This window comes from Homalodisca vitripennis, chromosome 8 (genome assembly GCF_021130785.1).
Source record: "Homalodisca vitripennis isolate AUS2020 chromosome 8, UT_GWSS_2.1, whole genome shotgun sequence".
NCBI lineage: Eukaryota > Metazoa > Arthropoda > Insecta > Hemiptera > Cicadellidae > Homalodisca > Homalodisca vitripennis.
In genome coordinates, this window is record NC_060214.1 from 16,929,217 (window position 1) to 16,948,760 (window position 19,544).

At 36.6% G+C, this 19,544-nt stretch overlaps 1 protein-coding gene across 1 annotated transcript in view; it reads left to right on the forward strand.

Annotated features, from left to right (window-relative positions):
* The first annotated feature begins 7,342 nt into the window (after nucleotides 1-7,342).
* LOC124367364 (SCO-spondin-like) overlaps nucleotides 7,343-19,544 on the forward strand; it is an 81,111-nt gene continuing 68,909 nt past the window's right edge. The window contains exon 1 of the mRNA XM_046824124.1: nucleotides 7,343-7,441. Coding sequence (XP_046680080.1) covers nucleotides 7,400-7,441 — 42 coding nt within the window. The 5' untranslated portion in view covers nucleotides 7,343-7,399. The remainder of the gene's footprint in view (nucleotides 7,442-19,544) is intronic.

The window sequence follows — 19,544 nt, forward strand, 5'->3', positions numbered from 1 at the left end:
TTTTCTGATCATGTCACTCATGATGCTATCCAGCGTGCCCTTGGTAGGCTGAGGGTCTGTACAGATTTAGAAGTCTGCTGCCAGAATCCGCTAAGCTCCGGCTTATGAGTTCTCTTGTTCTGTCTGTATTTTATTACTGCTATCCTGCATACGGCAACAGTATCTCTAGGGGAGACATAGATCGGATTCAAAGACTGCAAAACTCTGCAGTTCGATTCATTTTCAATTTGAGGCGCTTTGATCATGTGTCACCCTTCCGAGATGCTGTCAGTTTGTCCCCCATGGAAAATGTATGCAGGATCCTGACATGTGGCATGATCCACAAGGTGCTTGCGCTGGGTGAGCCGCGGTACCTGAGCGAGAAGCTCCAATTTCGGGAAGAGGTCTCTCAACGCAGTGTCCGCCATGGTGACCTGCTTCACTTTCCCAGAGTCAAGCATGAGTTTGGGAGGAGGAGCTTTTCTTACTTTGGCCCAATGTTGTACAATGACCTCCCCCAGAACCTTAAACAGACTTCTGTTACTGTTTTTAAAAGTAAATTAAGAAAAATGATTGTACAGTAATTTATTTGTCTTGTTTGGGTGTTTTCTTTAGTCTATAGGTTTTAGTTTTTATTTTTACTTCCCAGTATTGTAAATAGTGTAAGATATGACAAGAGTTGTTCTGTAAAGCAGTTGTTATACTGAGAAACGCTTCCAATAAAGGCATTTTTATTTATTTATTTTATTTATAGCCGAGTCCACATACGATTCCGCAGAGGGAGGGTGACTTTCCAGTTTACATAATCTGGTTTCTTGAGAGATGGCCTTTGTTTCGAGATCTGCCACGCGAGGCTCAAGTAGAGCTATGCCGGTCTTGATAGCAGACACCTCGGATTTAATCTCAGCTACATCCCTAGAAATACTCTCAATCTGGTTGACTTTCCCGATGAGCTCATCCAGCTTCGCGATGACAGAACCCATTTGTGCGCTGAGCTGGGTAACAGGAGCAGCCGGGGATGAGGTGCAATCATTCCGAGAACAGAACCAGTCAATATTGTTGTCACCACTTTTAGATATTCGGTTATATTATATATACTTATATATATATATATATATATATATATATATATATATATATATATATATATATATATACTTCGGTTATATTCGGCTTTAGATACTTTAACGCATTCCCGATGAAACCAACGTTTACAGGGACATCACAACCTAAACCCTCCTTAGTATCAAGGACCAGCCTCACACATACAGGGCAGGTGGGTGGCATGGTATAATAATGATGAATAAACAATGACGTATAGTGCTTAAGTGAATAATGGTGACAAAATCTAGAAGGCTGTGGCAAAAAAGTTGCGTAGGTCAATCTTTTGATACTCTATGCAGTTGACACAGGTGAGTGACGCAGGTTATTGACAAGACAGGTGAAACGGAGATCGATGTTATTCATTGATCAAACATGCCAATCGAGTAGAAAGAAGTGGCCAGACTTAAATTGTTCGTTAAGACAGGTATGAAACAAATGGCACATTTAACTCACGGTCCAAAGATGATAAAAGTCGCATGCAACAAATGTCCAATAGGTTATTCATCTAACCAGGTAACTTATTCTAACGATAGCACTATTCATGTTGCACATCATCAGCTTCCAAAAAAAACATTTTTTGAGCTTCATCCAATCACGTGTAAAGATGCGTGATATATAAGGAGGCTCTTTACACAAGATAAACAGTTATTAATGTTTTCAAACGGCGTGATTCGATAAACGTAGATGACATCTGTGAAGTTCCTCATCTAGGGAAGTGTGTATCCCAGATTAGTCCAGATGGTTGGGAATTCCGGAGAGCCCGTATGTCCTAGCCTATACGGCACGGGCGCACTAAACTTCCTTTGGAATCTCGAATCACTATTGTGTTTAATTTGTACTATTTGTTCTCGCTTCTTTTACGAGAGCTTTACAAAGAGCGTGAGGGGGGGGGGTGAAGTAATTCGCCTTCTCATTTTACGTGTGGAAGTCTTATTATTATTTTGTAATTAGTGATGTGGTGCCGGACCTCAGCATTCCGTTCTTAATTCCACCCTCTTCTTCAATCTGGAGTATCCATTAATGTAACACCAGAAAGAATGGGTTGCAATTACTATACTGATTACTGGTTATATAAGATCAACGCTGATTCCTTATTCTTTTTGTGACGCTGACATACAAAACACAAATATAACATTCAGTAGATTTGATAGTTGGTTCGACAATAATATTATTACTTACTATTGTGATGGATTTATTACAACCGATCATGAGTTGGAGATTTCTAACTCACTTTCTGATTGTTATATAGTTGTAGATCTTACGTGGAGTATAACTTTCTGCAAATCATGGTTGTCATTAGCGTGTGATGTGGTGACTTCAAATTTGAAAACTATAGTTTTATTTGTTTCCTATCTTCTCTCCGGTCAAGAATTTTAAATTAGCAATTAAATGTACGTTGTAAATTGGATGATGTCCGTTGGAAATAAAGAAAGATAAAGAAAATAAATGGCGTGTATCTTCTACATCGACCACATATTGGGTTTCCAACCAATGACAGGGTGTACAATATTAACATAAGGCAAACCGAGGAATATACTCGTCCAGCAGTGCAGACTGGGGCGTTGACAGGCCTGCCAGACAAACAGACAGACAGACAGGAACGGGACGGTGAGGAGCGCGACCAGGAATGTGGGTACGGTAACAGTACTGGGATAGCCGGGACCGGGACCGCTACCCTGGTCTGGGACTGGGTGTGGGCTTGTGGGCAGCAGCATACGGGAATTTGAGGTTTCAGGTGCAATGAAATTAACCCGAAAAGGTCAAATATATCCACACAAAATTAAATTGAAAAAGTGAATTCTATTACAAAACACAAGATAACTTCAAACGCAATTTCGTTTTCACGAGTAGGTTTACGACTAAACCACTTGAACCTTCTCTGTATAATTACAGACCAATAAGTATTTTAACAAAATTTTCAGAATAATTTATTTCGTCAACATACGAGTTCTGATTGGCTGAGCGTCAGCGAAGAGCTGGAAAATTGATTTTCTGTCTGTATGTCTGTCCGTACGATATCTGGAGAACAAAATAATCTTTAGACTTAAAATTTTGCAAGAACCTGCATTTCTTTATAAGGTTCGTTAGTGAACGTTTTTACATTGTTCTTGTGATGTGGCAACAAGAAAGTAAATAAATTTTTAAACAAATTTAGTACAAACATATTATGGTATTTTAATATATGGCGTTTATAAAATAAGCTAGAGACCTAACATTTTGCATGCAACTTCAGCGAAGCCTGTTCGCGGAAAGTGGTGTGGCGTACCCTACCTTGTTGTGTTTAAACAGTATTCCTTGCAAGTATCAATAAAGATTTCGATAGAATCATAATAGTAATACTGCTGTACTGCTGTATAACATAAGACGTGCAAAGGATCAGACGTCTGATGTTATCCACAAGTGTGATTCGTATAGATTTCAGTAAATTCTATCCTCCACTTTTGCACATAATAAAGAACTGTGATAATTAGTGTTAGTGATAATTGCATTTTTGAATGAAATCGTATTTATCTGAAGGGGACAGTGTGTGCGTTCATGTGGAATTTCATAAACCGAATGTCTCTAAGTTGTCTCCCAATCATTGAGAAAATATTCTTAGGTCTAGAAAATAGAATAAAATATTTGTAACACACGCCAATAAAACATTTCTCTTACAATTTCTCTCTGTTCGTAATTTTAGACGAACAGAGGACATAGATGTCCTCTGACGTTGAAACTATGTAGAGAGTTCATTTTGAGCTTCTCCACCACCGACTGTTTTTGGATCTCTTCAGACGAACATGACTCCAAATTCCAGGAGGATTCTGCACGACGTCAGATTTCAGACGTTGCACTAAGAGGAAAGTTGTTATGCCATTTAGTTTCAATATGGCGGCCGTTCATACGTTTAACAAATGTAAAACCCCGTTAGTTGTAGTCCTGCAGAACGAGAGTGTTCGTCAAAACGTGAAAGTAATACAATATTTCTAAAAAAATCATATACATTTTTCAGCTGTTACAAAACATTTCTGCTTCATCCAACTGAGTTGGAACGACTATTGTAGTTACAAAACCAACCGCACCTGTTTTTAAATAGAACAGGAAGTAAAATTACATTGGTGGTCGTACAATTTTATGAATTATCGCTCGTGGAACAAAAGTAATCGCAGCAATTTATAAAACACTGAAGTATTTTTTGTTGTATCACAGAACTAAAGCAAATATCCAGAAAAATCCTGTTTCTTTCGCAGTCCTTCCATCGTAAAAGAACCTTCAAATAAAGAATAAAAAAATTACAGCACAAATTCTGATGATTTCCACTAGTATCACTATTCAATAGCCAATAAAAATTAGAAAAAAGTTTAAATGAAACCTTTAGTTTTCCATATTGGTATCTGTTTGTTTGTGTTTTATATGAAAAAATTATATCTTTTGAACCAGTTAAGATAAAGTTATGAAACTTGAGAATTGTATTAAACCTTTGGTAGACCATTTGAAAAATAAAATATTTGCAAAACCTTTTATCCGTTTCAAAATGGCGGACGTTTGTCGATTTTGAGTTATTATGATGGAACAATTTAAACACTCGCCATTTTGAAACGGGTTAAAGGATTGTATTGATATTTTATTTTCAAAAAGTTTTACCAAAGGTCAATACAATTCTCAAATTTCTTACCTTTATCTTAACTGGTTTAAAAGATAAAATTTTTTGATAAAAAACACAAACAGACAGTGAGAGTTGGACGGAACATTAAAGGTTATAGCACATATCTGCATGACATTTTTTTCATTTGTATGTGTATAACAAAATCCCCAAAGTATTGGAACACTTTTACTGAACACCTGTATATCTCTTTGTCTATAACATTTGCGCGATACAACGATTTGAGCAATTTTGAGTCAACACAATAAGGATAATAAGGATACTGTTATCACCCCAAAAATAAACAATGTGGATGATATGATTACGAAGAGTATGTGAAGACTAACTAAGGCTGACCTTTACAGAAGTTTATAACGGCCAGTGCCAAGAAAAGGAATCTCGTATCTTGGGCCTTGTCTTGTTTTTTGTATTTTAAAATGCATAAAGTTTTTTGTTAACTCTGTGCTCAATAACATAACCTACTTTTGTACTTCCACATAACGATCTGAGCATATTTACTTAGCTCCAAGTCACGGAAGGGCTCAGTGCGAAAGTCAGCAAGAATATATGAATGGTAAAATAACCACCTTAATTTGACTTTTAACTAACCGGATTGTATAATCGAATAGCAATCCTTGAATTGAATGGTCTGTCTTCAAAAAACAACCTTAATTTGAATTCCAACTAACCGGATTGTACGATCGAATAGCAGTCCTTGCATTGGCGTCGGTCCCTCATTACCTATTTATAGGTGAACGTATTCTGGCTCAGTAGAAAGTGAATTAAAAGATACTGAGGTCAGTATTACCACACGATGGCGAGTATATTATCCATCCCTGCTCTAGCCTATTCAACTTCCTAGAATTATACATTTTTATTACGACTGTTTACTTGATAACAAAGGGTGGGTTTGTGTAAAAATAAAAAAAAATAAAGATCACAAGTTATCATAGAATATTTAGATTTTGCTCCAAGTACTGTTGTTGGTTTCCAGAAATTCAGCTTCTTGGTGATCAGGTTTTGTGGATGATTTAAGGCTTGGATTTCTACAGGATCCCATTTATTGACGTTGAATATTGCTAACTATAAATTATTTTTTTATTTTCTTTTTTCCCCTTTTAAGCCTTATTCTGTCCGTCCTCATGGACCACTGGCCTGTGCGAGGATCTTATCAAACAGAATAAGGGGGAGGTCGATGGTACTGATCAAAAGTGCAACAGTCATAGACAGGGTTTGAACCTGCGCTATCTCTAACTCAGACCCAAAGTCCAACGTCTTAGACCACTCGGTCATCAGGACCCCCATTAGGTATGTTAACAAGATGTTAAAAGAACGCGTGATATTTCCTAAAGAAATAAGATGTTTGACGATTATAAAACGCCTAGACTTGTTTTGCAGTCCAGATTCACCGCCGGATCAGTCCCCTTCCCTATTATAATGACACCAGGGGACACCCCTGCGGCACGGCACGTGTACTTGCAGTATTGATCATGACACTTGTTCTGACGTCACCACATCGACATTACAAGGGTGAACTCTCAATTAGGACCCCAACACTCATACGCCGCCGCCGCCGCCACCGCCACCATCACCGTCGCGACGCTCCCCCAGCCGCCGAAATTACTGAATCAACGCTGCAGCAACCGGCCACTTTCATTTCATTACGCTCCCCACCCCCGGTCACGGAACCCACTCAATTTCACCCTTCACCGCCAGAGAGTTGGTTATCAAATTTTGACATTAAAACTCAACCAATGTCGTTCAATGCCTGTCGCGTTTTCCTTGGAATTGCAAATTGTATAGGTCACATGTTACAACTTAGACTTTGTACGCTTAAATTTAAATTTCTATAATCCTCAGAATAAAACTGCTGTACACAAATGCTGTGTTTGAAGGTAAAAATGTGGGAAAGTCAGTGTTCTCTGTATGTAAAATCATTCAAAGTCTCAACTGCTTGCTTGATGGTCTTCAGTTTTCAAGAGCAGCACCAAGAACGTAGCCAGGAAAAAAATTGGGGGAGACCCAGACAACTGATATTTTCCCAAAATGGACAGAGACTAATGCCCCATTTTGTTCCTTAAAAGTTCTTAACCTGTTTCTCTGTTGAGAAAGATCTTTCAGAAATACATGTCAGTGATAGTGAATTATTTGAACAATAATAATTGTTTACCAAATATGTAATTGCAAATTTGGGGGTACCCCTGGACTCCATCGCTGGCTACGTTCTTCAGCAGTACATTAAACAATACGCCAAAATCCATTGGAAACCAGTTAAATATAGAAATATGGTAGAGGTGAAGTTTTGTAGTTTCACCTATTTTTACAATACTGTTGGTAAACGAGCTTAATATCACATTATTTTAATTTTGAAAATACTAGCAAAATTGAAATTGGTTTATAATTTGGTAACATTAGTCTTTCTCCTACTGTTGCAGTGAGATTTCAAAACGCAGCTTTTTGAGTTTGTCAGTTATTTTCACGTAAACAGGCTATTTATAAAGAAACGAGTGAGTTTTTCACGCAGTGTTTGATTTAAACCAGGCCAACCAGCGATCGTCACGAATCGGCGACAGATTATGAACGTTCGGGGACACGGAGGGGGAGCAGAGCACTTGCTTCGTGCATTTCCGTAGATAATCGGCAACAATCAACAATGGTCTGGCGGGCCAGTAGCGAGCGGTAGTCAGTGCCAACATGATCGCGGGTGTGCTCTCCCTCGCGTTTCTGCTCTACCAGGTAAGTTCTATCATACTATATAAAGTGTTTACTAGTAATCATGCGTATATCTGATATATTATAACAGTTGATTATTCTCCACTTCCTTCGAAACGAATGAAACTAAATTAAAGAAAATATATACGATTTTACTAATTCGGAAATATTACATTCTGAAAATATTCCAACTTTCAGTATACAATATTTTAAGTGAGTAAAGAATGCTATTGCAAAATGCAAAAAGTTAGTTTGGTCTTAAATTTCAGTTCAATCCTTGATTTGATATCTTCTTAGTGTCTATCGTCTAGTAATAAAAAAATAAAACGTGATGGTTAAGTGAAGTTTTTTCTAACGAAGTTTGTGTTTTACAAATGAAGATACACTAACATAGCAGTGATAAATGGCAAGTTTAATTGATTCAATTCTGAATTTACTGTTATCCTTTCCACAAATTCATCGGTCACAATAATTATGAGCTTCTAACTGACGAAACTGTCCGTAAGACAACTTTAGAACTGTTTGATCCAAGTATTGATCATATTTAGTATACAGATTTAATATTTTGATAGTAATGCGTCATCAATAGTGTCTTTGGTATTGGATCATGGCATCGAATTTCGCACCTCAGGATACGGTCTATAAAAGGAGTCCATGTAAATGTTAAAGTGCAAATAAATTATAATATGTAAGCCTAAAGTTAATGGTCTTCATAAAACAAAACTATTAATACAAGAAAAATAGCATTCTAATCCAACAAAAAATTATAGTTAACTCAATTTTTCTCATTTAAAGGCTCGTAAACCGGAAATCCTGAGTTTAAAAAAGTCAATACAATGTATTGTTAACCAAACAGAATTTGAAATGTGCTCATCACTCTGTCAATGAGCATCGAACATTTTATACACATATTAAAACTTGAAAGTTCTTAAAAGCCAAGTAGTATTCTTAAATTTTGTAAGGACATAATCGTATTTTCTACAAGACTTAAAACTTTTAGTTCCGATAACACTACACTTATAAAAGAGAGAGAAAGGATGTATTTTCTCTCTAACAGAATTCGATAGGCTACAATTAAAATTGTATCATAGCTGTGGGTTTAAAGCTTTGTGCACCGCTATCACGATGGGTACAGTATTGTTGGTACAGTGCCAATCCGTCGTTCTTTGCTCCCGTTTACTTACTTTTCTTCCTTTGCTTACTTTCATGTTCCTGGTAAAATGCAACAAATATTAAAATCCATATTAGATTTTTCTGTATTCACTGTCCTTGGGCTGTAAGTCCCTATAGTCGAGACGTCCACTTGGTGGTTCTCTAGGTTGCGTGCATCTTAGGCTCTTCTTTTAAAATGGGACTAAAATTTTCAAAATTAATAAAAAAATCGTCTTAAATTTATAAATGTTTCATGCCAGAAACTTAAATTTCAGTGTCTCAATGAATTGTTAAAAATACGATTATCTGCCAACATTGTACGTCTAAGTAACTCTATAGAAATAAATCTTGAATTACCATCCAACAAAAATCCTCAATAAGTACAATTTGCCTAGGACGCAGGGCGACTTTTGCCAAGGAATATCGCAGAGTAAGAGCAACTTTATGAGGCTTACTAAACATTACATGTTTAAACTAATCTCTACGTTAATTTTTCAAGGTTTAACCAAAAACGTCATAGGAATATTAATTTTAGTGTTGTAATATTACCTAAACGTACATGTTTTTAAGTTCAGGAGGAAATCATTTTTGTCTTTGTAAATGGTAAATTGCAATTTTTAATCAATAAGTAGATCTGATTAATATTTTAGTAAACCGGAAAGTTAACTGAAGTCGGAAAGTGTATTTTATCTTACACTAAATTACCCAAATGTGACTTTTTATGTATTTACGATTTCTTTTGTTTAGTTAAAACTATTTAACTCCTTTTAAGAAATTATCTTTACAGTAATTTTACTTATGGGTACCATCGATGAACCAAACATTCTAAAACTTTGTTAAATTTGCCGTAAAGAAAAATTCAAATAGAAATAAATATAATTGAAGAATTTTAATAAAACTACGTACATTCTACAACACAATATACTACATTCAGGACATGAATAATTGCTAATTACTCTACCTTCCAAAATATAGGAGAGATCGAATTCATTCGATTTTACAAGAGATGCTGTATTTACATGTTTTTGAGAGAACATGGATTTTCTTTCAAATGCTCCCTAAAAGTAGAATCCACACAAAGAGAGGAAGGTGAACTGGAGCTAAACTCAACATTCACATTGAATTAACCCGTCCTGCCATAGCTACGTTATGTGTAGAAAACTCGGTTGCTTCACCGTGCAATGGATACGTGTCTAAAACATCGCAGTGCTCTTAATTGTGTATCTTTTGAGACATTTAGAATATTTATTCACCTAGTCTACACTATATTATATAGTCTAGGAGTTGCTGATGTCAAAACGATGCAAAGAACTCATTTGAACTTCTTCGTCGCTGAGTTTTTTTTTATCTCTTCAGACGAATATGACTCCTGATTCCAGGAGTCAAGTCTGTGACAGCGTCAGATTTTAGGCGCTACACTGAGAGGAAGGTGAACTGGAGCTAACATCAACGTACATATTGTTTTTCAACTTATAGTTTGGTCCATAAATCTTGTAAGAGAAAACAAACGCCCGTTGTAAAATCCTGTTTACGAAAATCTCACATCGCTAATCCGCATTCAGTAAAAGTAAAATGATTGTTAGTAATTATTCATCAAATGTAGGCCCCTCAACAGACAAGTTCCTGAAGACCTTTCCCCAATAAAATAACACTAATTAAATTTGATTGTACAGTAGGCCTTGGTCACAACTTTCCATAGGGAAAGCCATGGTGGTCCCACATCTTTCACCGCCATATATCGGGAAAACCATGTTACACATTTAATAGGTCAACTTTTCCTATTACAAAATATACAATTTTGTAAATTGTTCACATCATCATAGTCTGACCAAAGCGAAATATTAAATGACATACGAAGTTACTTAATTAATTAATCATCCGTCCCTTAAGTATTTGCTCTTAGGTATACCTGCAAGACAATGAGAGCCGAATTAACATTTCTAAAATAGTACATCTTCAGTTCCATATTATTTTAGTAAATGTTTACTAAAAACGATATGCAAAAATATGTTAATTTAATTCTAATGGATGTTTTGAACAACAATATGTACAACAGCTACTGTTTTTTTTGGTATTTTTAAATATATTGATTAGTCATATAGAGCAATCTGTAATGCCCATGAAAAGGAGAAACAACAAAAATTGGTTTAGACGCAGGTAGGATATCTGCCATTTTAATATGAATGTAAATCTCGTTTTTAAACAACTAATCTTATTGATTTAGAATTTCAACTACGAACTACTTATCAATACTTGATAACTATGTGTGGTTTTTATGAGCATATGTAGAAGGATCAAAACATTTACTAAATTTAATTTTAAAATAAACGGATTCGCGATGTTTGTATAAAAAATAACTTGTTCGAAGCTCGTACAGTTTATGTGAACTTAGATTATACAAATATGCTGTCTGTGATAAAAATATTTTAAATTGGTTCCAGGTATACTAAAGAACCAGAAACAATAAGCAACAATATTGTTTGCATTAATAAGCTCTAACATCTTGCATTTAAATAATTACCGTGGAACATAAATTCCATGTTATGAATTTTGTTTCGTTTACGATTGCTTTAAAAAAATGCTGTTAACGATACTTTTTTTGGGTTACGTCGATGAAAAGTCTTGTATAGGCATTCAAAATTTGTTTTAGCTTTATACGATTGACCTGTAAGGAAAACTAAAACAAAATTAAAGATAACTTAAGAAGTTATATATCAGTATGATCTGTTAAGTATATATTTGGAGAGTCCAATGTGTACCATATTAAAATGTATAAAAAGTATGGAAACAGGCCAAAATGTATGTATTTAATAAGATACTGTAGATAAGAAAACAGCTTTTTTAAAGAAACACAATTTTAGCTTTTCCTACCTCTCCAAAGATAATTTTACAAATACTACAAACACGTTCAAAAAGAATTGTGCATTAGTAATCATAGATCGTGGAAATTTCTTTAAAATTCAATGTTCTGAAAATATGATTTCTTCACTTTGTAGCTTCTCTAAATAATAAGTTTTTTCATTATATATACATGTGCGAGGCGCTATTTGGAACGTGGATATCTTAAAAAAACTTCTCCATCTTCAACCTGACGTCTTAAAAATTATCATGATTTGATTTTTGTTACAGCCATATTATAGACAGACTATTCCACAGTCAAATGAAAGGTTGGACACTACGAGGAATTGTCCATTTTCTAGAGCGCGGCGCTTTGTGGGTTTTGCCATCAGAAAACATTTTGATGTTTACTCACCTTTTGGGCGCAAAATATTCAATTTCAAGTCGGTCGTTGTTTGCATTTAATTTTCTGCCCGCTTTAGCTCAGCCGAATTGAAACGCCGCTCCTCGCCGTGAATAATTAACGCCGAAGGGGAATCGGAAACGTTTGAATAAATAAACGGATTTAGAAAAGTTTTAGCCCTTCACAGGAAGGGAATGAAAGGGCAGAGTGATTTTTAATTGTTATTGCACCTGTCACTGGTTTTGTCGTCCCTTCACCCTAACGCCGCCCCGCCCCCACCACCCCCCGGCCCAGCGCGGTGTGTTGTTTTAATGAAACGAGCGGCAGAGGCGTCAGTCCCTCCATGGAGAAATAAATTATCCAACAATGAATAATTGTTCGAGGGGAGGTTTATAAACGGGTTTAGCACCACCGCAGCAATGCACTGCGATTAGCGGCTCGGGACTGTGAAGGCGGAATTATAGAAAATACTTCTTCCAAGTGTGTCGGAATCAATACCTCGAAAACCGTTCAAGATAGAACAGATTTTAATTGCAACGTGTGTAGGAAATGTTATAAGCATTTCAGAACACTTGTTGATTTTTTTTCAGGCTCCTGCATAACCGAGTTTTAATTTTTAAATGTTGGAATGACCACCGAAAATGGCGAACGAAATATCGTACCAAGGTGGCCAATCAACTTAATCAAGATATTTACAATCCTATCACCAGGAACTGTATAGGAACGTATAATATATATACGTCTGGTAGTCATGAGGGACAAATCGGAAGGAATCCGATAATAGTACTTCATGTCTGGTAGTCATAAAGGTCAAAACGGAAGGATCCAATAATAAATCTTCACGTCTGGTAGTCATGAGGGACAAATCCGAAGGAATCCGATAATAGTACTTCATTTTTCTCTGTCTAATGTCACGGAAGGAAATAATAAATCTATAGACTTAAAATTGTGCATGAAGCTTTATTTCACTGAGGTTCGATAATAGTGCATGTCACTCTATAGAATTTGGCTGAGCGTAGCAGTTGTTTTTACATCGGTTTTATTGTTAACCACGATGGCAAGGAGAAAATGGCAGAATAAATCAATTTGCAGGCATAAAGGTCAATACCCCTATAGGAGATTCCAACATTTGAAATTTTAACTCTTTTAGTATTTTTACACATACATAATTTTATAGAGACAGTTTGTACACTTTTATAATATAAACACTGTTACGAAACCAAATGTAATGAACAAAAATCTAATATTGTATCATGTGACAGGATATGTAAAGATCGTATATGTAGACTTTATTTTACAGTAAACTTAATTCCTACAAGAAAAAGTTGCACGCTGCGTCATTTTCGTGTCAAATCTTTTTGTCCGACTGTCTGCCGACAGGACATCTCGAGAATGAAATGAGCTATAAATTAGAAATTTTGCATGCAGCCTCGGCGAAGACTGTTACGACACTTGGTGTGGCGTACTTCTGCATCGTACTACGCATAATGTATAGACATATTACAGTTAATAAGTTACAGATAATTACGTTAATAACGTACAGTTAATTATTGTTTATAATTTCCGTATTGCAATAAAACTATATTGACGTAAATGAATCGATGTTTTCGCTGTGAAATTGATTTCGCTTAGTTCTATGCCTGAAAGTATTATTTGTGATCACCCAAAACTTATTCCGGTCAAATGTGTACGACAACTGAACTGCCTTAAACGGATTTCATGTGCAAGTAGCATATTAATACATTCTGTATTCCTATACTGTTACTGTTGGCTTAATTTTGTGACAGACCTAACTCCCGAAATGGGCTAATCTCGATCTCACTGCAAGCCTATGAGAGAAGGCTTCAGCAAGCTGAAAGCACTGTACCCCTACATTTATACCGATACAAGTATCAATCCCATCTTTGCAACCATTGTCCGTCCACCTTGTGGGCGCCCTTTGTAGAATGATTTTAATGAATTTGCAATCCATGCAATTTTGGAAACAGTGAACGTTTTCAACAAATACCAGTAGCAAATCCCTGAAACTGCCATCTACGGTCATGCTGCTTTCATAAAAACGATTTGAAGAATTTCAGCGATAGCTACTGAAAGTTCGTGAATATTCCAGAGAAATACTGACATAAATTTGAATTTAGCATGCGAATTTATGTTAGCTCTTGAGTACTCACTGAGATAGGTTTTGGGCTCCAACCTCAGGGCTCCGCCCCACTGGTCTTAACACTAAACATTTGATCAATCTCAGAAAGTAATGAATTAAGAATTATGCAATATTGCACAAACATTAATGTAGCTTCAAATGTGCTCTAGAAATGGTTGTACTGGATTCTCATCAATGAACCCAACATCCTCAACCTCAATATTATGGCAAAGGTAAGTTATAAAAGGGGTTCGTTCCTCTACAAGATCACTCTTGAATCTTAAATGTTTCCAAAAGTTCAAGTGCACTGAGTTAAACAGGGTGCGGCGATGAGGAAATTTCACAGAAACCACTATGACTGAGGATCTGATTCAAAAGGCCTACTCTCCAGTTTTAGACTACTTAAGTATTCAATAATCCGGAAGGGGTTCCGGAGGTGCACATGTCTTCAAGACCATCTCTTACTTTTGACCATCATTCGCAATAGTCAACATTTTAAATTGACTGCTTTATTTGGGTTAAAACTCAGTGTGCTTAAAACGGAGTACCGGTACACGTGTCTTAAATGACTACCTGCACATAAGTAGGCATGTGCTGAATGTGCTGTTGATAATTTAAATAATATTATAGCACACATAGCCGACGCATGCTATAGTGCTGCTGAGTGTCACTGCTATTATACCATGACGACTTCCAACGGACCATAAACCTACTTGATAATGCCGCATTTAAAAGTTACGACATCTAATCAACTAACTCAATCCGAAGCAAATTTCTAATCACTGTGCATGCAGGTGGATCCGCGGACAACAGCTAGTTTATTTTGCTATAAACTATTTTATGGCTGCGTAGTAATAAATAAGGCATTACATATCGGTTTGATTAAAGCGAAGTAATGCGTATAAATTAGGTTGTGTAATTAACAATATTAGAGAACCCAAAATATCTACATAAAACATCAACGATAATGCAAACAAATAATGATGCCAGTCTGAATGCTGAGCTTAGTTTCAGTCAGTCTTCCTCTTAGTGTAGCATCTGGAATCTGACGCTGTCACAGACTTGACTCCTGGACGATGGAGTCATGTTCGTCTGAAGAGATACAAAATAGTCGGTCACAAAGAGGCTCTGAATGAAGGTGAACTGGAACTAACTCATTCACGTTGAATCAACCTGTCCCACCATAGCTACTTGACGATAACCTGTCCCACCATAGCTACTTGACGATAACCTGTCCCACCATAGCTACTTGACGATAACCTGTCCCACCATAGCTACTTGACGATAACCTGTCCCACCATAGCTACTTAACGATAACCTGTCCCACCATAGCTACTTGACGATAACATGTTACAACAGTTTAGCGTAATGCACAAATGTTCGGGATAAGGAAAATGAGAATGTGCTCTTTTTAGACAATTTTTCTGAAACAAAAGACGTAGAAACAATCAATGTACCGTTAAAGTGCGTGTGCCATCTTTAAAATGCTGGCTTGTGGTTTTAACATCATACATTCATTCATATATCTCATTAAAAAACTATTTAAGATAAACTAACCATTATCCTAATAATATTATAAATGCCGTTGTTTGTTTTTTTTTGTTTTCAGGCGTGATCTATTCAACAGAGTGTACTGGAATTTTACGTACACATTCTATAAGAGTCCTTGGTATGAACATTATTCATATTATATTCTTAATTCAAAAATTCCTCCGAGCTACACCCCACTGGTCTCTGAAGTAGCAAAACATCGCATCTTGGTCTCTTAAGTTACGAAATATTAATTGAAAGAGCCTGTTAAATGCAACCAACTGTTCTGTGTAAACATTATTTTACGACAGTACAATCATATGCTTAATTAATTTAAGCCCAATTTCAATGTTATTACATTTATAGTGTTAAAGCATACATTAAGCTTTATAATAACACCACTTCTTATTTTAACCTTGTCTGCGACCTCTGTTGAGCACACAGAAAGGAAATATCCAGATGAGAAAATAAAAAAGTCTTAGTAAAATATACTATTATCTGTACGTTTTTAGGAAATATTAAGTATTATATATAAAAGACAAAGTTACTATCTAATTTATACTACAGTATGTACTTACTATACATTTAAAAACTGTTATAAACCTCATCTTAGTTGTCTTTTGATATCAGGAGGCTTCTCAAACGTATGTGTATGTATTTTCATGACCATGAAAAAGTCAAAATTAATTATGGAGCGAAAAATACCAAGATCGGAGTAAATTAAATTGCAGAAATATACAATTTTAGACAGATTTCTAGTTTGTGGCAAAAACCAAACTCAACATTGGCGTCGGAAATATAATTCACTAGTACCAGAAATACTTATGCGGACAAAGCTACGAAACTGCGGGCAAAGCCGTTGGTAACTGCTAGTACACAATAAAAAGGGGTAATCTACCATAATATTAAAGCAACCATTGATGTTCTTGTAGTTAACCTAAAAATGCTGAAAAATATTGATGCGGCCAAGGATAAAAGGAAATATACTGCTTCCAACAAAAAAACAATGACCGTTGCAAAGACGAAGAATATGAAGTGAGCATTGAAGAAGAAGAAGAGAAGATGGTCAGGTTGCGCCAAGGTGCGAGGATCAGTGGAGTAGTAACAGTCTACACTTTCATTCATGATTCGAGCGCGGGCAGTTCAGTATGCAACTCGCGCTACAGGAAGCTCTGGCAGCGAGAGGAAGAAGAATAACCCGACTGGTTGACAATCATGCAGGCAGTGGCAATATTTGACGCCTCACGGCCATCACGATCGTGATAATCCTCGTTGCTAATTATACACAAGCTAGTAACACTGTAATTTGTTACCCTCTATTCTAAAATAATTTTATTAGTGTATTGCAATCAATACTGGTCGGTTTGAGTATTTTTCAAATTATTACAACAATAAATCTACGTTTTCATTTAATCGCGATATGCTTTGGTTTAAACACGTTTTGTCAACAACGCCTGGATACCTGTTTGGAGTAAAACATTTATTTTTTTTTTGCTTTTAAAGACCCGAGAGCGCCATCTTGAAATCGTGTTGTACGTCCGTCTGTCAGTTTATTCGTCCGTCTGCAAGATCACTCTTGAGCGCAAGGTCCTAAAGACTTGAAACTTGGTATATTGGTCCTCATGTTCTATACGTATCTCTTTTGTGTCCTTCAATACTCCGTTTTATCAATTAGTTTTCTCAAAAATAATATACATATTAAAAAATAAACATATACTTTTTCACGTATGAATTTTAAATGCAGTATACTGCACTACTAGAGTACTGCAGCGTGATCTCTTGTAAGAATACATTCATCAAACAAATACGTGCGTCTTGCAGAGCGTGACCATGATCGTTCTCGCTGTCTCTGAAAAAAATCAGGCAAAAAGACATCATGATAGATTTATCGTATGATATGGACTCTTCCTTCGTCTACTGGACCATGTTTCTGAACAAACCGTTCTCTGGGAATTCCAGACCTTTTGGAACTCCAGCTTTTTCGAAATTTCCTTCAGCTCTTGAACTCTGGAATTGTCGAATGTTCCTCCCAAAAAGGGATTTATTATCCGATTAAATCCATGCCAATTTCAGACAAAAATTCACTCTTCCATGGGACTGTTGAAGAATGCTGTCCCAGAAGCTCCATTTGGATAAGTGTTATGGGAACTCTAGGTAACATTAATTTCTTAAAATTTTCACGTCCATTAATAATAATAATAATAATAATGTATCCATAAAACGCCCAGTGTATTATTATAAAACTGAATTGGTCGTAGACAACTTTCGCTCCAAATTTCTTTGGAGGAAGATCTTTCTAAACTAAAGTTGCAAACTCAAATTGATCACCGAGCTGAACAAACTCAACCGGGCAAACCATTGATGCAGGCAAAGGTTACTCTAGTTTATCTTAACTCCGCCCGAAGAGGCAATCCTCAGGAGAGCCCTCTGCTGAGCCAAGAGGTAGAGTGGGGTCGCCAACGCGCCGCGCAGCGCTCCTGCCGAGAATTCGCCAATTGAAACAGACACGTTTAGGTGATCAATCCACACAAAGAGGTGGGCCATATCGAAATGGGAACCGATTGAAAGCGTGACACGTCTGATGGTCTAGCTAGCGTTCCCACGGGCGGGACTGAGGTTTCGAGAGGTCCCGTTGCCCTCACGGTCATCGGCGACCTTGCCTTCCTTTATGTCGCAGTTTTACTCCATTTAACCTCACAGTATAGTACAGTATGTTCGTTTAGTTGAACTGATCAAAACAGTTTAAAACACCGAGGAACGAAGTAAGACATTTGTACTTTAAATATGTATCAGGCTACCAGAATGTAGTAGCAGATGATGTATAGACTAGGAGTCCAGAACCAGTTTGAACTAAATATCCTTGTTTTGCTTGACATCGGTAGAGGATTTTTTTCTAAGAAAGAAAACTATTGTCAGCCACGCTAGTTTGTGAAGGTGGAAATGGGACGGTATCGATAAGGTTAGAAAATATAAATCAATATTTTTTCTCAAATTCATTTGTCCTAGATTGGTACACTTAAATGACCCCGAGTTTACGTTTTGTTACGTGTCTGACTATTGGTTTAAGGTTTCAGTGTATGAAAAATGTGAAACCATTATGATTTTAAATTTTCAACCCTTTTGAGACCCTTCTATTTCGACTTCCAACAAAACTAGCTCGACTGATTATCAATTTCATTCTTGAGGTAAATTTCTCTATCGACTTTAAACAAAACCAAGTTGTGTGGTAAGCAGTTTGAATGTTTTCTAGGCTCTTGAACTGAAATAGCATTACTGTCAAAAAGTATGAATTTGGATAGGTTCTTGAACAGTTGATTCATTAAGTTTTACTTTTTCAGCTTTGGATGTTGTCTAACATGTGGTATAAGTGGTATAAGTTAGTAGTATCTCCACCTTGAACTGCGGTGCAGGAGCACAGACGATGATGATGAGGACCACGTTAACCTCGATATGGTCTGTGAGAGAGATTATCTTGTATAACGTGGTAAGTGGAGTGGTAGAATAGCCCTGGGATAGGTAAAGTACTGAAATTACCAGCCATTAGGACTGAGTCTGTCACAAAAGTGCAACAATGTTATGGTCAGTTACATGAATTTCCTCGTGCACAAAGACTTGACGAGGGTCTGGTCACCATCACTTCTTGACTGCTCAGGAAGTAAGGCTTCTTTGAAGCAACCACTAAAAGAACTTCCAGTGGAATGACGTTGAATTTGCAAATACTATGTGGGATAAGGTATTCTGTCCAATATCTCCTCATTTGTGGGAATTCAATGAATTGAAAAGGACGGTATAATAGTGTATACAGGCCCTATTAATAATTTCGCTTTCGTATTGGTAGTTAAAGACTGAGCCTCCAGGCCTCTCCCGTCCGTTGGTGATTACGAAATCCAATTCTGTCTGACCGTACGCAAAATGTGTCGAACGAGTTGACCTAGGGTGTTGAAATTTGGTTTAATTCTCTACCTCCACTACTTCTACATCGGCATTGAAAACTGTACACACGGTCCCTAGGGGAGTCTCAATTTCTGTCTGGGAAATATTCTCATTGTCTCACCAGGTACACA